The sequence below is a fragment of the Malus domestica genome, chromosome 07 (assembly GCF_042453785.1).
Source record: "Malus domestica chromosome 07, GDT2T_hap1".
Lineage (NCBI taxonomy): Eukaryota > Viridiplantae > Streptophyta > Magnoliopsida > Rosales > Rosaceae > Malus > Malus domestica.
This window is the reverse complement of record NC_091667.1, coordinates 3,811,868-3,834,744: the sequence shown is the minus strand read 5'-3', so window position 1 is coordinate 3,834,744 and position 22,877 is coordinate 3,811,868. Positions and strand designations below refer to the sequence as shown.

General features: G+C 40.7%; 2 protein-coding genes and 2 long non-coding RNA genes across 24 annotated transcripts in view; 2 read left to right on the top strand and 2 right to left on the bottom strand.

The window, feature by feature from the left end:
* LOC103418550 (uncharacterized) overlaps positions 1 to 22,877 on the bottom strand; it is a 36,225-nt gene that overhangs the window by 10,647 nt on the left and 2,701 nt on the right. For 7 of the 8 annotated variants that reach the window (XR_011582587.1, XR_011582588.1, XM_070824443.1 and 4 more), the window contains one exon: positions 22,501 to 22,832. The exons of the other annotated variant lie outside the window; for it this stretch is intronic. Coding sequence is in view for 5 of the 7 variants with exons in the window: in XM_070824443.1 (XP_070680544.1) it covers positions 22,824 to 22,832 (9 nt within the window). In the remaining 2 variants the exon portion in view is untranslated. Of the gene's footprint in view, positions 1 to 22,500; positions 22,833 to 22,877 lie in introns of those variants that run through there. 8 annotated transcript variants of the gene reach the window in all.
* On the bottom strand, positions 4,035 to 6,088 carry LOC139197309 (uncharacterized). Its single transcript, XR_011582590.1, has 4 exons — positions 5,950 to 6,088; positions 5,780 to 5,848; positions 4,986 to 5,046; positions 4,035 to 4,215 (listed from the first exon to the last, which is right to left on the bottom strand). It is a non-coding gene; the product is annotated as an uncharacterized lncRNA (long non-coding RNA).
* LOC139197308 (uncharacterized) lies at positions 7,270 to 9,213 on the top strand. Its single transcript, XR_011582589.1, has 4 exons — positions 7,270 to 7,412; positions 7,514 to 7,582; positions 8,311 to 8,360; positions 9,037 to 9,213. It is a non-coding gene; the product is annotated as an uncharacterized lncRNA (long non-coding RNA).
* Positions 12,240 to 22,650, top strand: LOC103455438 (putative disease resistance RPP13-like protein 1). 14 transcript variants are annotated; one of them, XR_011582584.1, is made up of 16 exons: positions 12,240 to 12,439; positions 12,541 to 12,609; positions 14,064 to 18,069; positions 18,311 to 18,436; positions 18,570 to 18,702; positions 18,823 to 19,399; positions 19,503 to 19,709; positions 19,791 to 19,856; positions 19,970 to 20,087; positions 20,261 to 20,386; positions 20,493 to 20,635; positions 20,999 to 21,125; positions 21,230 to 21,367; positions 21,540 to 21,712; positions 21,794 to 21,928; positions 22,070 to 22,650. XR_011582584.1 is itself a non-coding variant. In XM_070824439.1 (4 exons), the coding sequence occupies exon 3, from the start codon at positions 14,265 to 14,267 to the stop codon at positions 18,048 to 18,050; it is 3,786 nt and encodes a 1,261-aa protein (XP_070680540.1). In that variant the 5' UTR covers positions 12,240 to 12,439; positions 12,541 to 12,609; positions 14,064 to 14,264; the 3' UTR covers positions 18,051 to 18,069; positions 20,261 to 20,357. The 14 variants fall into 14 exon arrangements, 1 of the variants encoding a protein (XP_070680540.1); XR_011582583.1 differs by having other exon boundaries at positions 20,989 to 21,125; XR_011582577.1 differs by having other exon boundaries at positions 20,484 to 20,635; positions 20,989 to 21,125.

Here is a 22,877-nt window from a genome sequence, read left to right as displayed (position 1 = left end):
GATAATATCCTTGTCGATCAAGGGTACCGATGGATATCAGATTGAGACGTATATCAGGAATATGTCTCACATCTTTCAACATCAATTGGCAGCCGAGATTAGTTCTTAGACATATATCACCAATTCCAAGAATTTTGGAATAGCTTTCATTCCCCATCTTCACTATGCCAAAGTCACCTTCTTTGTATGTACTGAAGAACTCCCGTTTGGACGTAGCATGAAAGGAAGCTCCATTGTCAAAGATCCATTCAATGTCTCTGTCAGAGTTGCCCATATGCAGACATTCACCAACAGACAATATTTCTGGTACATCACCACATATGACAGCAGTGGTATTGCCAGTATCATCTTTCTTCTGATTGTTTCCTTCCCTTTGCTCTCTCTTCCAAACTCGACAATTTTTCTTCATATGGCCTTCCTTGCCACAGTGGTGGCATGCACCCCTGAACCTTGACTTGGATCGGCTAGGACTCCTGCCATGACCTCTAGGCCCTCTACTCTTGCTTCTTCCGCGGTTCTCTGTGACAAATACTTGGCTGCTATCTGTGCCAGAAGTCTTTCTCCTTGTTTCTTCATTGAGCATGCTATTTTTAACATTATCAAGGGTAAGAACACCATTAGAAGCAGAGTTACTTATACTCACCACAAAGGTCTCCCAACTGTCTGGCAAGGATCCAAGTAACAAGAGCGCTTGTCATTTTCATAGTAGCCAACTGGTTGATGATATTCTGGAAATTGTTCAAGTGTTCTGCTACACTTAAACCATCATTGTACTTCACATTGATGAGCTCTTTGATCAAGAAGGCTTTCTTAGCTGGAGTCTTCTTCTCGAACAAGGACTCAAGCTTTGTCCAAAACTCGCGAGCATTGGTTTCATTAGACACATGGTGAAAAACACTATCGTCCACCCATTGTCTAATTGTGCCAATAGCCTTGCGATTCATCTTCTTCCACTCGGCATCGGACATGCTCTCTGGCTTAGCGGCATCTCCTTCAATTGGCTCATGCAGATCCTTGCAATAGAGAATGTCCTCCATCCTTGGCTTCCATGTTACCCAATTGGAGTTGGTGAGTTTGATCATAGTGCCACTTCCTTCCATCTCGCAGTACGAGCCAACCGGGCTCTGATACCACTTGTTAGGAATGTCGGTACTACAAGATAGAGAATGCACAAGGTAAAGTAGAAAATGGACGCCAACAATTTATGTGGTTCGGCAATTTATGCCTACGTCCACCAAACAAGGAATCTTCACTATATGAAAAAGATGAATACAATAAGAGTAGTCTTACCAAGCCAAAGACAAGGCTTGATGGATACAAGAAAGTATAACACACACTTTCTATCACTCTAAACTTCACTCACACAATGTGTAGTGGAACACTCTCACTCTCACTCTTGGAGTGGAACTCTAGCTTTGGACTTGATCCTTTGCTACTCACTCTTAGTTCTCTATTGGTTACATCACACCCATATTTATAGGTGAGGGCTTGGCATTCTACTAGTTTCTAGTTCCTTCTTCAAACCTCTAGTATAGAAAAATCTAGACTAGCCACATACTTGTAGCTTCTAGATCTTTCCATTTGCAACCAAGGAAGCTAGTACTCTCTAGCTTCTTCCATCAACTTAATAACATGCTAGAATTGTCTAGCAAGCTCCAGCCTCATCTCTTGCTTACTAGAATAATCTAGAACATTGATCATGGGCTGGACCATATACCAACATATAGAGCCAGTGAGTCTAAATTCGGAAAGATCAAGAGAAACAACTCGTCGAGTCCCACCAATTCTGCTGCAAGCAACTCCGGTCCAGTTGGTCATCTAGTTGGTTGTGGCCCGAGTTGACGAACACTCCGATCTATACATTATGAATATAAAGGCAAAAGTGAGTCAACCCAATTTCAGAGAGGGAAATGGCTTACCACATGTGCTCCACCATCTTCTCTCTTCCACAACCCCCAAACTCCCTCCCGCTCTCCCCTTCTTTTTCCCCGACTAATTTCCAACTTAAAAGCTCTGCAATTAACACCCACAGACTCAGTTTTCCTTCACTGCAATTTCAGTCACGAACCTCTATGCAAATACACCATGTTTCTTTGCAAGACCCCGTTGCAGAAGAAGCCCAGAACACTAAAGCTCCAGAATTGAAATATTCAGAGCTCATTTGGAAATTTTGGGTCTTTGTCGAAAAGCTACATTGGGTCAGAAGCTTTAATGGCTGACAGCCTAACAAATGATGTGAACGCAGTCGAGCAAAACAAATGGCCTTTGGATAACAATCCATCATCAAGGGCATCAGATTGCCTTTCAAATGAATGGTTAGAGATAATTGTGGACGATGATTTTTTAGAATGAAGCTGATCTGAATACAGTTACTTCAGAAGTCCGGTTATGGATTCATCAGTTGCGGACGGAGTTGTATCAGATGGATAGTGATGCCACCATTATCCGATTCCAGGGCACCAATCGGAGTCTTTACGACTCCGCTAGATAACCATGCTTTGATCCAGATATGGACACCATTAGATCTTTAAGTCTTGAATTTCCAACAATCTAGGGACTAGCGAGTGCGGCAAGTAATCACAATGCAAGATCTATTCCTAGATATTTTCAATCCTAAAAATGTCTCTCTATATAAATACACCCATATAGGGTTCATCTCCGATAACACAATCTAAACACTTGAATTCTCTTGTCCACTGCTTAAGTCCAAAATCATTCACTAACTTGACCGTGAGAGAGTTTGGGAAATTTTATTTGAACCCATATTTTGTATCTCAACACACATCTTACTTTTTGTATCCACATTGTATTTGATTTATCTATCATTATCTATTTACACCCAACATTATTTTTGAAACCGCCCTTACTTATCAAAACTCAACTCAATCAAACTTCTTTTTACACCTAACTCAATCTACTTAAAAATAAAAAATAAAATGCTAACCAGTCCATCATCTCCATGGAGCAAATCCCCTTCTCTCTCTCTTTAAAAAATCCTTCCATCTCCCATGATTGTCATTTTGCACCCCCATCTACTCATTCGTAGTCATCCAAACCTCTTCCTTTTCCTTTTCTTCATCATTTGACATCTCTAAATTTCTAGAGCACTAATTAGCTTAATAATCGGTATGAGCTTCTGGTTAGAGCGTTTAATGAGTTTGGTATGTTTCAATTAAATGAGAATCTTCTAGCCTCTATATTCCTATATGTGGTAGAAAAATAGGTACGTCCATGATAACTTTTGGTAGATCAATGAATATTTTTAACCGTGGATATTTATTAGATACAAAATTTGCAAACAACAATTCACATTACATTGAACTGTGGCTAAAAAGTATATTGCCTTTGTATGTTTTATAGGCGAACTCATAGCTAAGCAGTTTTTATTGTGGAGCAAAACTTCGGGAATTGATCTAACCTGGATGTGTAATTGAGTTTATGCATTTTAATGATTAAACTGATAAATATTTCGACCATATATGGATTTAATATCGTAGTATCTTTTAGCCTCTATATGCCACAAAAGTTGCGGACAAATATTCACAATACATAGAACTGTGGTTAAAAAGTATATCGTCTTTGCACGTTTTATAAGTGAACTCATAGGTAAACAGTTTTATTGTTGACCAAAACTTCAGGAATTGATCTAACTTGAATGTATAATTGAGCTTATGCATTTTAATGATTAAATTCATAAATATCTATTTTCAATCTAGATATTTATTAGATACCAAAAATTATAAGTCTATTTGCGAAAGTCTAAGTCAATGCCATGTACAATATTTGTTAAGACATATTTAGGGAACTGTTATTAGCGCTCCAAAAATCTTATTCTACATTCGCACAAGTGTAATTTTCTTTCTAATTATAGAAAGTTTGGAGTGCCAAATGAGATTTTTGGAGTGCTAATGACACGTCCCGACCCTGATATTCCCCGAATACCAAGACCGACACGTGCTGGCCGACACCCGGAGGTGACGAAAGCCATTAATTGATACAAAAGCTAAGAATAAGAAATAAATAAAGGTTAGAAATTTGAAATACAATGAATTAACAGTTTAGGAACGTGCTCAGAGCATACAACTAAACCTAATCACTACGAAGAATTAGGATAAAATTTAATGAATAAAGGAGTGAGTCCTACATTCGAGAGGATCCGAATATGCTGCTGCAGAAGTGTCTTGACGCCGGGATTAGGTGCCTTGATTCTAAGTCCTGAATGGGGGCGCAAAACAAAGGTGAGTGGACCAAGTTTATATATACAATAATAATAAAACAGTTATCAAGATACTAACCCCCAAAGTTTATATAAATGAAAACTACTAGCATAATAAGTGATGGATTTAATAAAAATCCTAGCATGCCAAAGTATCTCAAAAAGCCATATCGCGGAATAACATCGCGGAAAATCAAAACAGTAAACGTCTCGTAAATCGTCTCGTAAACGCGGTGTGCTGCTAGAAAGATCACTGAATAAACATAACTCCCGGCCCAATGCCTGCACCTCAGTCTCTGTGCCCGTAGCCAGAGATAACTCCCTCCCGGCCCAATGCCTGTCTCCGTGTCCCTCAGCCTTTCGCTAGGGATTATTTCTCCCGGCCTACATGCCAACACCAGATCCTCGCCCCAGGCGGCATAGTGTCCACTAGGTACGCACAAATAGTTACGTCTCTCTTAAATAACCACTTCATAGCATAGGTTACCGAATATCGTCTACGCTATAAAGAGGGGTTCAAAAACATGTTCTAGCATCCTATCGTCATCTGTCAGATAGTCTACCAGTTCATGGTTTTTATAGAAAATACGATATATTGAAATATAGCTCAGTATAGGCTAACAATTAATTCCTCACCAAAACACGAGACGATAATCAATATATTTAAATCATCAGGCTTCACATAAATCAAATCATAAATCCGTAGGCATGCTAATCATTTATGCAATTAAATTATCAAATCATGTAATTTTAGAAGGGGTCCACTCACAGTACTTAGTTGCCAAAAGCTGCGCCACTAGCGAAGACGGAAACGTCACAATAATTGCCCCCTAAGCACATAAAGAGTCCAATAAATAAAACTATATAATAGCAATTGAATTTGGGAAAACGGACAGGAAAGGGATCCAGAACGTCGAATTACCCTAAGAAGGGTCCCGGACGAAAACCCGAAAAGTCAACCCTAAAGTCAACGTTGACCGGGGGTCAACGGTCAAACTAGGTCAAACGGGTTTTAGGCTTGAACCCGGATTAGGGTTTAGAGTTTAAATAAAAATAGGGGATTTGGGATTGGATGGGTTTAGGGTTTTAAAGGATTTTAGGAACCTAGGATTTTTGGGTTTAGGGTCCTAAGGTTAAAGGGTTTAGTGCTTAAGGCCCTTAAGTTAAAAGGGTTTGGGAAAGGGCTGAAAGCCCATTCAAATTGGCCCAAGGCCTTAATTCTAAAACAGGAAATAAATAAAAACCTCAAAAGGTTTTTGGGTTGGACTAATGGGCTGCGGGCCCTAAATCTAATGGCCCGAAGGCCTTTTGGGTCCTAAACCAATAACAAATAAATAAAAACAATTAAAAGGATTGGGCTAGGGCTTTGGGCTTATGCAATACGGGCTTAAGGCCCGTGGGTTGAGAAACGGCCTGAAGGGCCTAGTTTGCCGAAGAAGAAGGCCGGAAATTCGGCCGGAAAACCACCCCACTTTAAACGGCCATAACGTTGTCACTACTCAACGAAATCAAGCGAGACAAAAACGAAAGTTATAGCCCTAGAAGAGACGAAGAGAATGATACCTCACACGACGTCTAACTCGCCGTGGTTTGGCCGGAAATTGCCTCGAAAGCCTCGGAGGTCTCCGGAAACTGGGTAAGATCCAAATGAGTATAACTTCTTCAATACGCAATGAAATTGAGTGAAACGAAAAGGAAAATTATAGTACTCGACAAGACGAAGAGATTGATACCTTGCACGCCGGCCGACTCGCCGTGGTTTGGCCGGAAATGGCCTCGAAAGCCGTCAGACTCGCCGGAGGTTATTTTCTTGGTTTCGCCAAGTTGCGCAGATGCAAGAGGAAGAGGAAAGGGACGAGGTTTAGATGGTGAGTTCTCAGCAGATGGCGTGGCTGAGTGTTGATCGGGGAAAAGAGTTGCAGCGAGGGAGAGAGATGAGGTCCGAGAGAGAGAAACGGGAGAGTGAGGTAGAAAAGAGAGCTGAAAGAGGAGAGAGACCGGGGAAAAACCAAAAAAAATCATAAGGTGGGCCCCACGGGCTCACCAATTAAGGCTTTAAAACAATTTTTTAAAATATAAAAGGGGTTGGGGTGTTTCAGCTAATAACAATTTTCTATATTTATATACATTTTATTTTAGTTTGGAAGTCGACTTCCTTTTTTTCCCTTTCTTTATCAAGTTGGAAGTATCACTGCAACTAGTTGTTGATTCGTTTTGAATAATCAACATTATTTCTTACAATGTCTTGGGCTTATGAATAACAGAAAGAAAACGGTCATGATACATGCTAATAGTAGTAATGCTAATTAGTAAACAACTTGTGCATGATGTTTGCTTATAACCAAGTGGCATGAACGGACAAATGTGTAGGTTTCATGCATGACTTGGAATAGTATTAATAAATGCATGATGTTTGCTTATAACCAAGTAGCATGAAAGGACAAATGTGTCTGTTTCATGCATGAATTGAAATAGTATTAGTCGTTGGGAGATTTTGCATCAATTTGTTTTTGTTTTTAATATGTATATATTAAGTTCTATTTTAACGGGATTGCTCACCACCCCTAAGTTGTGATAATGCCATTTATTTATCAAGTCGTCTCTTTCCAAAACAATAAATCCTATAAGTCTCTTATTCTTCCTCACCTCTAACAATTTTTCGAAGAAAAAAGAAAAACAGAGATAGAGAGGTGAAATGGCAGGAGCTTTGATTGGAGAGGCTTTTCTCTCTGCTTCCATCCACGTGATGTGCGATAAGATTGGTTCCGGCGAGTTCTTGGATCTGTTTCGGGGGAAAAAGCTTGATTGTTCGCTCATGGAGAAGTTGAAGCTGACGTTGTTAATGAAACACCCCAACCCTCTTTTATATTTTAAAATTGTTTTAAAGCCTTAATTGGTGAGCCCGTGGGGCCCACCTTGTTTATTTTTTTTATGTGTTCTGATCTCTCTCTTCTTCTTCTTCGTTTCTCCCTCCCGTAGCTCTCTCCTTCTCAGCTCTCCTGTCTCTCTCTCCCTCAACCTCTCGCATCTCTCTCTTCCCCTGGACTCACTAGGACCGAGTCACCATCGAAGAGAGGCTCGCAACGAACCCCGGACCCTGCCCTGCGAGTTCGACGGCACGGAGTAAGCTCCGGCGAGCACCGCCCCTTTCGAGGCCATTTCCGGCCAAACCACGACGAGTTGGCCGGCGTGCAAGGTATCAATCTCTTCGTCTCGTCGAGTAGTATAACTTTCCTTTTTGTTTCACTTAATTTCGTTGAGTATTGAAGAAGTTATACTCATTTGAATCTTACCCAGTTTCCGGCGAGTCCGACGGATTTCGAGGCGTTTTCCGACCCAACCACGGCGAGTTAGACGTCGTGTGAGGTACCATTCTCTTCGTCTCTTCAAGGGCTACAACTTTCATTTTTGTCTTGCTTGATTTCGTTGAGTATTGACAAAGTTATGGCCGTTTAAAGTTAGGTGGTTTTCCGGCCGAATTTCCGGCCTTCTCTTTCAACAAACCCAGGCCATCCGGCCTTTCCCTTCCCCCTTGGGCCAATTTGGAACAGGGCATTCGGCCCGTGAGCAGCAACCCAGAAAACCCTAGGCTTTTAAGCCCTTGGGCTTTCCAAGTCAGGGCCCTAAGCCCTTTTTCTTTTAAAAACCCATTCCCTTTAGAACCCAAAACCCAACCCTTTTGGTTATTAGGCCTTTGGGCCGTGTGTGTATGGGCTGTGTGTGTGCAGCCCGTGTGTGTGTGTGTGTTTGTTTGTGGTGTGTGTGTGTGTTTGGGGTTTAAGCCCAAACTACCCATTTTCACCCTAAACCCTTTATAACCCAAACCCTTTTAATCTTAGAACCCTAAAACCAAAACCCAATAAATCCTAATCCTATTTAACCTAAACCCTAATCCGGATTTCAAGCCTAAAACCCGTTAGACCTAATTTGACCGTTGACCTCCGGTCAACATTGACTTTAGAGTTGACTTTTCGGGTTTTCGTCCGGGACCCTTCTTAGGGTAATTCAACGTTCTGAATCCGTTTCCAACGTCCGTTTTCCCAAATCCAATTGCTATTATATAGTTTTATTAATTGGACCCTTTATGTGCTTAGGGGCAATATTGGTGACGTTAGTTTGCGTGGCTCTTCGGCGGCTAAGTACTGTGAGTGGACCCCTTCAAAAGCATGTTTTAATAGTAGAAATGCATACATGAAATGCATGATTTAATGATTACGTTTTATGAAACGTTTTGTGAGATAACATGCTTACTGAGGCTACCTTGAATTATTACTATTTTTCCTATAACCCGTGTTCTTATAGAATATCTGATGGATGACGATATGATATTTAGAACATGTTTCGAACACCTCTTTATAGTATAGATGATGGATGACTTTATACTATGAAGTTGTTTTTCAATATATGTATGTTCAATGGTTTTGTACTTACCTAGTGGTCCTTTCCGCTACGGGACGTAGGGATAGATTCCGGTCCGTCCCGGGCGACGGTTTGGTGTTGGCATAGGGCCTGGAGTGTGTTTCCTCTGGCTATTTAGCACAGGGACGGGGAGCCGGCATGGGGCCTGAAGTGTATTTTCCTCTGACTGTCTGCTCAAAGACGGGGAGCCGGCATGGGGCCTGCAGGTTATCGGACAATTCACTAGTGATTATTATATATGAGTTATGATTTGAGATACTGCACATCATGCTAGAATTCGGAAAACCTATGTTTATCATTATATATATGTTTTCATAAACCTGGGGGTTAGTACGTTGATAACTGTTTTATTATATTTATATCAAATTGGTCCACTCATGTTTGTTTTGCGCCCCCTTCAGGACTTAGAATCGAGGCGTACAATCCCGGCATCCAGGCACTTCCGCATCGGTATCTTCGAGTCCTCTCGGTGTAGGACCCACTTCTGTGTTCATTAAATTTTTACATTAATTCTTTTAATGTTCTAGATTAGATGTGTGCTCTGAACACGTTCCTTAAATGCATATTCATTATTCATTGTTTTCGGCATTTGCACTCAATAAATGGCTTTCGTCACCCTCTGGTGTCGGCCAGCACGTGCCTATCCTGGTATTCGGGGAAATATCGGGATCGGGGCGTGTCAGATTGGTTTCAGAGCGTGGTTTGTTCAGAGCATACTTAGGGTTCTTTTCTATTCTCTTAAAGTGTTGGTTTTGACATCATTTGGATGTCACGACTTCCGGATTTTGTGCCAGTCGGTGCAGTTGTGTGAATCTCTCTCTGATTGAATTGTCACCTTCTTGTTGAAATTCAAGAATTCGTGTCGGGATTGTGCCTCATCGGTGACGTGTTTGAATCGTTGGACGACTTTCAGCATCGGATCGATACTCAGCGACGTGTTTTAGAAATCTCAATTTGAGGAATTCTGGTTAAGACCAGCTGTAGATTTGAAATGGCGATGCCACTTTGCAACATGCGTTCCCTAGGAATTGCGGGCGGAGTCGGCTCTACATTGAAATCTTGAGAAACTCCTCAGTAGCAGACGTTATTCTCATCAATTTTCAAATTGAGTTGCAATTCTTGTTGTTGTTGTAGTTGGATTTGGATGATGAATATCCAGTTTTGTTTGGATAAACAGATTCCTTGAATTTCACCTGGGTTGGGTACCTGGTGGCAAACCCTAGTTCCTCGTCCGCGTACTTTTTGGCGAAGGTGAACTTAGTCTATTGCTTGCAGCCTAAATGTTCAGTCTTGTAATTTTCATTGTAATGGCTTGAGACTCTACCATGTTTATCATTGTACGAAGATCGAACTTTACTCTAAACTTCTCTGGACTCATTGAGCTTTGGTTTGCTCAAGAGCATCACTTTAAGGTAGCCAATCGTGTCACTGCATGCATACGCAGGTTGCTTTGTATCTTTCTTCTTCGTCATTCTGCTGATTCAGAGATTCTATGTTTAATTTCTGAACTTTGAAACAACTCTCACAAAGTATTGTGAATCTCGTAATGTTTTTGACCTCGTTAAATCTTATTATCAGTTATTAACTATCCTTGAGCTTAGACCTATTTCCTTTTGGCTAAGAACCAGTTGACCATACTGTGATGATTTGCAAAATAATCAGAAACAATGACTCTATTTCTGCATCTTTATCTTCCTTCGCTTGTTGGTTTCTCAATATAAAATTGAATCATGCCAGAACAATATGAGCTTGTTCTTGGCGTGGTTTCTAGTTCAAATCCTGATTTCTTGTAATCTATCTTTTTATGGACTTGTTTTGATCCTCAAATTCTTGAGTATTATTTTAGCCTTCTCGACATGGTTTCTCGCCTAACCAGTGAGAAATTCACAATCGATCGTTTCGGTGAAAGTGGGCACCCAGTTCGTGTTGATTCGGACATGAATGTTGGGAGCATAATCTTTTCACAAGCTTACCAGACTTACCATAAAGAATTCCATGTGGGTATGAGGTTTAAGCTGTATTTTGGTAAGAGACTGGTGAAGATTTTGGTGCAGAAGGTCAGCATATTGTATCACCATCTTACTAGAATTCATAGGCATCACATCGGTTATTTTCCAACTATATGTGTTCGCCTCAACGCACATTTCCATTGCTCCACTTCTGAACCTTATTATTGTGAGTACGTGGTTGTTAAAACATTTCTAGCAGATCTGTTTGGTGCATTCTGAGATGGCACTACAGGACGGTCGAAGCGAGAATTGGATAATCTTTACACTTCTCTCGAAATGTGCGTGTGGTCTTTGGTTGTTAGGATGACCATTTGCGAGTCGTTCTTCTTTCCACCAATTTTGATCTTGTTTGACTTGAAATCTGCAACTAAGCAAAAATGGAGAGGTGGATTGAGCACTACAACAGTTCGTAAGAGATACTGCGTGTTGAGGAAGATGACTTCTCGTTTTCTGCTTGCTTGATTTGAGCTTTTGGGTCTACTACTAACATGGTAGCCACTTCTCTTGAATCCCAAGGTACAATTTTCAAATGGGTTCTTTACTGGTGAAATTCTGAAGTAGTTGGTCACATTTGGAAGAACTGAGAAGGATATGATGCTTGGTGCTGGATAGAGTTTTATGACGACAGTTTCTGTTTTGTTCGGTTTGGTGTATGGTACTTTTTACGACCTGGTACGATAGTTTTTCATGGAAAACACTGGTTGACTGAAAAGTCTTGCGAACTTGTATTTGGAGGATCGATCCTACGATATGTGAAATTGTACACCATTTGAGAAATTACTACTTGCCTATCGAGACAACAAATGTGAGGTCGATATTGCGGGCTGCAGACTGTGATATCGATAGCTTATTTGGTGGGTTCGTTAAGCAAGTGGGCAAGAAGATTCGTCTACAGCAGCTGATGCAGATTCAGAATTTTTATTTCTTGGGACTCGACCTAAAGGCACATCTATTCTCAGAATATATGACATTTCGAATTCTTGGGCGAGACCCACTCTCATTTTTCAGTTTTGGTTTTCAGTATAAGTATTTTAACTTCATTTACTCTAGTTAATTGTTTTGACGTTACAAATGTTTTTGGAAAAGTATTTCTGTTTTTATTTTTAAGTTGATTCGAGTTTGTGAACTATATGTTAGTACATATCTATTTTGACGTTATCTGGCCTTAAGCTATTTTGTGTTTTCAACTTTATATTTTATTAAAGTATGTGTTCTATTTTTACACTGATGGAAAAAAAAAAAAGTTTGAGCCTGGAGGCACGAAAGATGGAATCATTGCAGCCGATCGCGACGGCGTGGCATTTTCTCTTTTGTGAAACCGCTCTTACCTGATCTCTTCGTTACATATATATATATTATTCTTCTTCCTATTTTCAAGTATTTTCGGTGTAGTAAGTTGTTTTAAATTTCGAGGACGAAATTTTTTTATAAGGGTGGTAGATTGAAACACCCCAACCCTCCTTTATATTTTAAAATTGTTTTAAAGCCTTAATTGGTGAGCCCGTGGGGCCCACCTTGTTTATTTTTTTTATGTGTTCTGATCTCTCTCTTCTTCTTCTTCGTTTCTCCCTCCCGTAGCTCTCTCCTTCTCAGCTCTCCTGTCTCTCTCTCCCTCAACCTCTCGCATCTCTCTCTTCCCCTGGACTCACTAGGACCGAGTCACCATCGAAGAGAGGCTCGCAACGAACCCCGGACCCTGCCCTGCGAGTTCGACGGCACGGAGTAAGCTCCGGCGAGCACCGCCCCTTTCGAGGCCATTTCCGGCCAAACCACGACGAGTTGGCCGGCGTGCAAGGTATCAATCTCTTCGTCTCGTCGAGTAGTATAACTTTCCTTTTTGTTTCACTTAATTTCGTTGAGTATTGAAGAAGTTATACTCATTTGAATCTTACCCAGTTTCCGGCGAGTCCGACGGATTTCGAGGCGTTTTCCGGCCAAACCACGGCGAGTTAGACGTCGTGTGAGGTACCATTCTCTTCGTCTCTTCAAGGGCTACAACTTTCATTTTTGTCTTGCTTGATTTCGTTGAGTATTGACAAAGTTATGGCCGTTTAAAGTTAGGTGGTTTTCCGGCCGAATTTCCGGCCTTCTCTTTCAACAAACCCAGGCCATCCGGCCTTTCCTTTCCCCCTTGGGCCAATTTGGAACAGGGCCTTCGGCCCGTGAGCAGCAACCCAGAAAACCCTAGGCTTTTAAGCCCTTGGGCTTTCCAAGTCAGGGCCCTAAGCCCTTTTTCTTTTAAAAACCCATTCCCTTTAGAACCCAAAACCCAACCCTTTTGGTTATTAGGCCTTTGGGCCGTGTGTGTATGGGCTGTGTGTGTGCAGCCCGTGTGTGTGTGTGTGTTTGTTTGTGGTGTGTGTGTGTGTTTGGGGTTTAAGCCCAAACTACCCATTTTCACCCTAAACCCTTTATAACCCAAACCCTTTTAATCTTAGAACCCTAAAACCAAAACCCAATAAATCCTAATCCTATTTAACCTAAACCCTAATCCGGATTTCAAGCCTAAAACCTGTTAGACCTAATTTGACCGTTGACCTCCGGTCAACATTGACTTTAGAGTTGACTTTTCGGGTTTTCGTCCGGGACCCTTCTTAGGGTAATTCGACGTTCTGAATCCGTTTCCAACGTCCGTTTTCCCAAATCCAATTGCTATTATATAGTTTTATTAATTGGACCCTTTATGTGCTTAGGGGCAATATTGGTGACGTTAGTTTGCGTGGCTCTTCGGCGGCTAAGTACTGTGAGTGGACCCCTTCAAAAGCATGTTTTAATAGTAGAAATGCATACATGAAATGCATGATTTAATGATTACGTTTTATGAAACGTTTTGTGAGATAACATGCTTACTGAGGCTACCTTGAATTATTACTATTTTTCCTATAACCCGTGTTCTTATAGAATATCTGATGGATGACGATATGATATTTAGAACATGTTTCGAACACCTCTTTATAGTATAGATGATGGATGACTTTATACTATGAAGTTGTTTTTCAATATATGTATGTTCAATGGTTTTGTACTTACCTAGTGGTCCTTTCCGCTACGGGACGTAGGGATAGATTCCGGTCCGTCCCGGGCGACGGTTTGGTGTTGGCATAGGGCCTGGAGTGTGTTTCCTCTGGCTATTTAGCACAGGGACGGGGAGCCGGCATGGGGCCTGAAGTGTATTTTCCTCTGACTGTCTGCTCAAAGACGGGGAGCCGGCATGGGGCCTGCAGGTTATCGGACAATTCACTAGTGATTATTATATATGAGTTATGATTTGAGATACTGCACATCATGCTAGAATTCGGAAAACCTATGTTTATCATTATATATATGTTTTCATAAACCTGGGGGTTAGTACGTTGATAACTGTTTTATTATATTTATATCAAATTGGTCCACTCATGTTTGTTTTGCGCCCCCTTCAGGACTTAGAATCGAGGCGTACAATCCCGGCATCCAGGCACTTCCGCATCGGTATCTTCGAGTCCTCTCGGTGTAGGACCCACTTCTGTGTTCATTAAATTTTTACATTAATTCTTTTAATGTTCTAGATTAGATGTGTGCTCTGAACACGTTCCTTAAATGCATATTCATTATTCATTGTTTTCGGCATTTGCACTCAATAAATGGCTTTCGTCACCCTCTGGTGTCGGCCAGCACGTGCCTATCCTGGTATTCGGGGAAATATCGGGAACGGGGCGTGTCAGTTAACCCTTCATGCAGTGCTCAATGATGCAGAGGAGAAGCAGATTGTCAACCCTGTTGTGGGAAGCTGGCTCAATGAGCTCAAACATGCTGTCTTTGATGCGGAAGATCTACTCAATGAGATTGATGCTGAAGCTTTGAGCTCCAAGGTGGAAGCTGAATATCAAACTAAGAAAACCCAGGTGTGGAACTTCTTATCTACCTCTCTTAATCCTTTTTATCAAGGCATGAATGGTAGGATACAAGAGTTATTCCAAAGGTTAGAACACCTAGCAAAACAAATTAATCTCCTTGGTCTTATAGGAGGTGTTAAGGGGAAAATTTCTCAAAGAACTCCTACAACATTCTTGGTTGAGCATGAATTTTGTCTTTATGGTAGGGATGGAGATAAAGACAAGTTGAAAACAACGTTGCTATCTGATTATGAGAGTAGCAACCACGTATCAGTAATCCCCATAGTGGGAATGGGCGGGGTTGGTAAGACAACCCTTGCTCAGCTCCTTTACAATGATGAAAAAATAAAACAACATTTTGATGTTACTGCTTGGGCATGTGTTTCTGAAGATTTTGATGCTACGAGGGTAACTAAAACCCTTATTGAATCAATTAGCTCAAAACCTTGCAGTCTTCAAGATAGCTTGCTTCAAGTTGAACTAAGGGAACAAGTGATGGGGAAAAAGTTCCTATTTGTGTTGGACGACCTTTGGAATGACAACTATACTGATTGGGATCTTGTACGGGCTCCTTTTACTTATGGGGCGAGGGGAAGTAAGGTCATTGTAACAACGAGGAACAAAAGTGTTGCATCCTTAGTGCACACCGTGCCTATTCACTACTTGAAACATTTGTCGGATGAAGATTGTTGGTTGTTACTCGCAAAACATACATTTAGAAATGAAAATCCTAGTGAGCATCCAGACTTGGAAGATATTGGTAAGGAAATTGCACGCAAGTGTAATGGTCTTCCCTTAGCTGCAAAAGCACTTGGTGGTCTCTTAGGTTGTAATGTGGATTACAAGGAATGGAGTCACATATTGAACAACAATCTTTGGGAGATATTGCATGATAAAGGTGTTCTTCCATCATTAAGATTGAGTTACCATTATCTCCCTATTTATTTGAAACAATGCTTTGCTTATTTCTCAATTTTCCCAAAGGATTATGAATTTGAAAAGGAAAATATAATTCAACTTTGGATGGCACTGGGTTTAATTCTACAAGCTGAGAGTGGTAAAGGATTGGAAGAGGTTGGCGAGAGATACTTTGATGAACTATTGTCACGATCTCTACTTCAAAGATCATTAATTGGGAAATCAAGTTTCACAATGCATGATCTCATTAACGACTTGGCTGTGTCTGTGTCTGGAGAATTTTGTTTTAGGTTGGATGAGGGAAAGCCACATGAAGTTCCTAAGCGAGTTCGACATTTGTCATATATGAGAGGAGGATTTGATACTGCTGCAAAGTTTAAGCCATTGGAGGAAATTAAGTGTTTGCGCACCCTATTTCCCATGTCTTTAGGACCATACGAGGAGTGGAATGTGACCTATGTAAGCATAAAGGTTCTAAAGGACTTGTTACCAGCACTAAAATGTTTAAGGGTGTTGTCACTGTCAAGATATAAAAATATCACTCAAATACCTGATACCATTGGTAAACACTTGCACATACGCTACATTGATCTGTCTTACACTGCAATTATAAGGTTACCAGATACGGTGTGTACTCTATACAATTTGCAAACTCTATTGTTGTTCGGTTGTTCCTCACTTGTTGAATTACCTGCAGACATGAGAAAATTGATAAATTTGCGTCATCTTGATATTGGTGGAACTTGTGTAAAAGAGATGCCGGTGCAAATGGGTAGACTAAAAAGTTTGAGAACATTGACTGCTTTTGTGTTGGGGAAATCTAGTGGGTCAGGTGGCATTGGAGAACTGGGGCAATTGTCGCACCTTCGAGGAAAATTCTCTATCTTGAATCTGCAAAATGTTGTCAATCCTATAGATGCCTTGGGGGCCAATTTGAAGGATAAGAAAGATCTGAACGAAGTAGAGTTGGCATGGGGTCGTGAGGATGCAAATGATTCCATAACAGAGAGACATGTACTTGAAAGCCTACAACCTTCCGTGAACCTGGTGAAGCTGACAATCAGATTTTATGGTGGAACTAGCTTTCCAGATTGGTTGGGAGACTTTTCCTTCTCCAACATACAAGTCATGCGTCTCTCTGATTGTAGTACTTGTTTGTGGTTGCCACCAGTTGGACGGTTACCCGCTCTCAAAGAGTTCTATATAGAAAGAATGAAATCTGTCATGAGTATTGGTGTTGAGTTCTACAGGGGTAATGGAGCTTCTTTAATTCAGCCATTTCAATCTCTCAAGAAGCTAGAGTTCAAAGAGATGCCGGAGTGGGAGGAATGGCTACCTTGTCCAGGTGGAGGTCAATCTCTAGACTTTCCCCGTCTTGAGGAGCTGACTTTAGAGAAATGTCCGAAGCTGAGGGGAAACTTGCCCGATCATCTTCCTTGCTTGAGAAAACTTTCCGTGTCCGACTGCGAGGTTCTACATGAAAGGGCTACCAGAACGAGATGGATACCGTGGTCTCCCATTGTTAACACGGAGTCCTTGATACAGTCTCTTGAAGAACTGCAGATAGTTAGATGCCCTGGTCTGTCGTCGTTACTGGAGACGGAGTCGTTTTCCTCTCTTTCCAAACTTGAGATTCAATTTTTTAGTCGCAGAGAATGCTTGCGGCCGCACTTCAACAATTGTCTTCAAAGATTGTGTCTCGTTAACTGCGCATCACTCTTATCGTTCCCTCGAAATGGTCTACCCACTTCGTTGACATATCTTAAAATAGAAAATTGCAGGAGATTAGAATTCCTATCTCATGAGATGATGGCCAAATTGGCATCCCTTCGAGATTTGGAATTGTGGGAGAGCTGTGATTCACTGAGGTCCTTCCCGCTGGGCGTTTTCCCCAAACTTTCAACTCTTGATATCTGGGGCAGTAAAAATCTTGAATCCCTTTCCATTGGAGAAGGGGCTGAAGACGAAAATCTCACTCATCTCAACTATCTCTCTATCTATTCCTGTCCAAATCTGGTCTCTTTTCCCCACGGGGGATTGCCCACTCCCAAGCTGGCTTTTTTATCAGTCTCGGGGAATGAGAATTTGAAGTTATTGCCCGACCGAATACACACCCTCACCGGCCTTCGAGATTTATGGATAGGCGAACTTCCAAATGTTAAGTCATTTGCAGAAGGGGGTTTGCCTCCCAACCTACAATCATTTCAAATCTATGATTGTGAGGAACTGAAGCATTCAGTGGAGTACTGGGGTTTGCAACGAATTGTCTCCCTTCGAACATTTTTGATCTGGAGAAGCGAGGATGTGTTGGAGACGTTGCTCAAGGAACAGCTGCTCCCTACCACTCTTCACATGCTCGAAATCTGGGACATGAAAAGTCTGAAATCTTTGGAGGGAAAGGGACTTCAACACCTCACTTCTCTTCAAGTGCTCAAAATTTTCCACTGTGTTAGTCTCAAGTTCCTGCCAAAAGATGGTTTGCCGGCATCGCTCTCTTTTCTGAGCATCACGGATTGTCCTTCCCTGGAGAAGCGGTGTCAGAAGAAGACGGGACAAGAGTGGAGCAAGATAGCTCACATTCCTTGCATCGAGATGGATGATCAAGTCATCATTTGAGATCTCAAGTCAAAGTGAGGTACGTACATGGCACCATTTTCATTCCATAGCCAAGATTCAGATTCTGTAATAGTTTCATCTCAAGTAAAATGTGAAGGCATTATTCCAAAGGCTTTTGTAAATATGTTACATCTATCTGCAGAATCTATCTTTAATCATTTAGGCTTATGTATTAGTCAAATGTTAACAGTGAAATTCAACTACGCTTTCAGGGCAGAATTATGTCACTGACGTGTTTGTCGGCTTTTTTGCTAACCCAGATAGCAAACTTGGAATTGTAAAGATTGGATTAGCTAAGGCCAATGATTTTAACGTCCATCAATTAATCGTCCATGAATGGTTCTCCTGCAGTGTGGCATGAATATGATTCTCCTTCAATTGGATAGGTAACCCTTGGAATGTTGTTTTACTCATATACTGCTTTATTTTCAATACAACCAGCATATGCCTTCTCATCTTCTCTTCATGTTGCTGCCATCTTCGAGTGGGTAAAGATATGTTCTTTTTGTACATACACAGCTGTTGCAGTGAGAACGGGTGACAATGACCACAAAACAATAATGAAAGCCAGGTTTCTTTGGAGCACTGCCTTCATGCTTGCGCTTGTTGGAAGTCAGAAAGCATCTTAAAGTCTAGGATTGAGACTCAAGAGGTTGGCAGCAGAGATGGTGGTGCTGTTGATTATAGTTTTTTCTTTGTGAATTCATATTGATATTGTTGTTGGTTGGTTTTAGTTCTGTTTAAGAGGGCTTATGGTCTTGAGTTTTTGCAGGAGATGTGAAGTACTTGGATGTAGCAAAGATGTGAAGTACTTGGATGTAGCAAAGCAGGACAAGTTGATGGAAACTTGTAATGCAGCAGAGATGGTGGTGCTGCTGTGAATGAGAATGATGCCAAGGGCAAGGGCAAGGCTGCAAGAGGGTGTTGCAGGGTCAAGGAATGCCGCGTTGAGAGCAGAGAGATAGATCTTGAGCTTCCCCTACCTCAGGGCACCATTAGCTGCTGAGGATATGGAAAATGCTCTACAGTTTTTGAAGTTCTGTGAAACATTTAGCAAGTTAATTCTTATTTTTGTTCTATTATATATTTGATTAAATGTTTCTCTAATCTTGTTTTAATTGATTTTGTGCACCGCTTTACTGTGCTAAAAGCATTCCTGAACTTCCAATTCACTTGAAATCTCTTTTTTTTTTTTCTTGTTTCTTTTAACTCTAGTGTTTTTAAATTGAAAAGTCCCAAGCTGAATCTGTTCTTCGAGAACTATCTCGTCGAGGAAGTGGACGAAGTGGATGGCCTGGACAGTACTCCATTGTTTGATTTCATAGCTATATGCTCTTCTTCATACAGGAGTAAGAACTCTGCCTAGTGTATTATAGTTATGCATAAAGTACTTTAGTAAGCTGTAATGGTGAAATAATTCATATGGTTTACGCCAACTTTATTTTCTCTTAGATCTCTATAGCAAACAAGCACCAACTGCTCATGGTTCCAAGATTTGGAGAACCTGATCTCCGCATCCAGGGTCTCTATGGTTGACCCCGTTATGAAGGAGTTGCCTTCTGAGTGTTTTAGTGAAGGCGGGGATGGATATGATGCCTTAAGCTTCTCCCAAAATCTTAGGCTTTTGAATTTCCTCTGTGATGGGGCTCTTAATGCAAAGTAAGTAGAAGATACATAGTATGCAGATTATAACTTTGTAGTTGTGCGCTTACTCCGTTACGAGTGATGAGTTCTTTTCAGTCCCTTGTCCAGGACGCTGAGGGGATGGATTGAGGAGCAAAATAAAAGAGTTGTCCAACGTAAAAGGTTTGCTCTACTAAAGAATAAGGTCATATGACAAGAAGGAAATCTTTGAGGCAAGCATCTTTCGGAGCCAACATGGAGTTCTGTTTTTAACTAAATCGATCATATATGTGCAGGTGAGAGATCTCCAAGCAAAGTTGCTGGAGGAGATGGCTAAGAGAACCACTGCAGATAATGGCAGTGCTGTCCCAATTTGAGAGTCGGACTCCACTGCAGATAATAGTTTCATCTCAAGTAAAATGTGAAGGCATTATTCCAAAGGCTTTTGTAAATATGTTACATCTATCTGTAGAATCTATCTTTAATCATTTAGGCTTATGTATTAGTCAAATGTTAACAGGGAAATTCAACTATGCTTTCAAGGCAAAATTATGTCACTAATGTGTTTGTTGGCTTTGCTAATCCAGATAGCAAACTTGGAATTGTAAAGATTGGATTATCTAAGGCCAATGATTTTAACGTCCATCAATTAATCGTCCATGAATGGTTCTCCTGCAGTGTGGCATGAATATGATTCTCCTTCAATTGGATAGGTAACCCTTGGAATGTTGTTTTACTCATATACTGCTTTATTTTCAATACAACCAGCATGCCTTCTCATCTTCTCTTCATGTTGCTGCCATCTTCAAGTGGGTGCAGATATGTTCTTTTGTACGTACACAGCTGTTGCAGTGAGAACGGGTGACGATGACCACGAAACAAAAATGGAGGCCAGATTTCTTTGGAGCACTGCCTGCATGCTTGCGCTTGTTGGAAGTCAGTACATTACGTTACTAGAGCAGGTGGGTAGTTGCTACACTACACATTTCACAGGAACGATATTTCATATGTTGAACATTGCAGATAACATTGAGATCCATTTCACTTTTGTTTCTTCAGAATTGTTTCTGAAAAGTTCATAACATACTTTTTTCCCTTTCTAATTGTGATAAAGAGAGACGGAGATAGTCAGAGAGACTTTGATTATATTCATTAATATAAAGAAAAAGCCCACGTATATGTTGATGCTAACTCGATCTATTTATTGGTTGGAATTATTTAAGAAGCTGAACGAATTAGGTTTCATTTTAAGATCCATTTGCTTGGTTACTAAAGATCAATCAATCGTTTATAATTTCACCATAATTGAATTTAGGAGCATTCAGATATGTTGAGGTGGGCTATGAAAATGGAAAGCACTTGTGTTGGCATCCTATCGAAACGGATATGAGAAGAAACAGGATTTTCACAACTTAATGTGGAAATGAAGTGGGAGAACGCATCGATCTGAAGGTAAAGCTCTGTCTTCTTTCACTACATTAATTGTCCACAAACTCTCCTTAAAGAAAAAGAACCCGCACTTTTATTTTTATCTGAAATTTTGCCTATTGTCACAGCCTATGAGCATCTTATTCTCTGGAAGTGATCGAAAGGAACCGAGAGATTACAGCATTTTGCTCTGCCATTGGGGATGTTATGAGCCGAAGAAACAAGGGAGATGGATGTCGAAAGCAAGGATGGTTCGCCACAAAAACGTATGGCTTCAAACAAGGTTTTAGTGACGTTTAAGCGGGTTTATGCCCTCCATTTTTTTTAATAGGAAACCAGTGTTGGTTCACCAAGAAAACGAGGGAAGAAGAAATCACTTGATCATTTAGGCTTATATATTGGTTAAATGTTAACGGTGAAATTCAACTATGCTTTCAGGGCAAAGTTATGTCACTGCCGTGTTGGTCGGCTTTGCTGATGCAGGCATCAAACTGTGGAACTGAAAAGATTGGATCTTCTAAGGCCAATGATTTAAATGTCCATCAATTAAATTATTCATGAATGGTTCTCCTGCAGTGCGGCATGAATATGATTCTCCTTCAATTGGATAGGTAACCCCTGGAATGATGTTTCCTCATGGTTGTTTTATAAGATCAATCAATTGGTTATAATTTCACCATTTTTGAATTTAGGAGTATTCGTATATGTTGAGCTGGGGTATGAAAAAGGAGAGCACTTGTGTTGCCATCTTCTCGAAACGGATGAGAAGAAACAAGATTTTCACGATTTGATGTGGAAATAAAGTGGGAGGACGTATCGATCTGAAGGTAAAGCTCCATCGTCTTTCACTACATTAACTGTCAACAAACAAACCTTCCATGAATTTTTGTTGGAATGTTCACATATTGTCCTAAAAGAAAAAGATCCTGCACTTTTAGTTTTATCTGAAATTGTGCCTATTTTCACAGCCTATGAGCATCTTATTCTCTGGAATTGATCCAGAGGAACTGAGAGATTGCAGCGTTATGCTCTATCACTGGGGATGTTATGAGCCGCAGAAACGAAGGGGAGATGGATGTCGAAAGCAAGGATATGGTTCACTGGAAAAATGTATGGCTTCAAACAAGGTTTTAGTGATGTTTAAGCGGGTTTATGCCCTCGAGTTTTGTTAGGAAAGTGGTGTTGGTTCACCAAGAAAACGAGGGAAGGAGAAGTCTCTTGGTGGAAGCAAAGATATGAACTTGGATGCGTCTCTCAAATCTGATGACATTGTTGTTATTGTTCAAAGCTTCTTCCCCAATACTGCTACTTGCATATCTGCTTGGTGGATCATTACGCCTGCACTGGTGCTACTTTCCCATCAAATACAAACACTCAGGAAGCATTTGTTACACAAATGTGTAGAAAAATTCTGTAATATCTGTTGTAGATGGTCCATTTCATGGTCCGAAAATGAAAGCATTTGTTCTTCTCAAGAACACAAACAGTTGACAATTGTAATGTAGTAATACATCTTTAGATGAATATTGCAGATGAACTGTTATTCACATATTTTCTTTTCATCATCACTATTTATTTCTGAAAAATTGAATGGTTCTCCCTTCTGTTATATTGTTCTTGCTTAATCGCCTCAAAGCCCAAATTTAAGAGGGAGTGTGCAGAAGGTGAAAAAGTCTCAAAATCCAGCTCCAATACGTTTGATCCCTCCTTTGTTGAATCATATCATGCTTTCTGTGCAGCACAAACATTATAAGCAATGAGTGGACATCAAACGAC

Coding starts and splice junctions, on each gene's coding strand:
- LOC103455438 (XM_070824439.1), top strand. CDS start 14,265: ATGGCTTTCGTCACCCTCTGGTGTCGGCCAGCACGTGCCTATCCTGGT.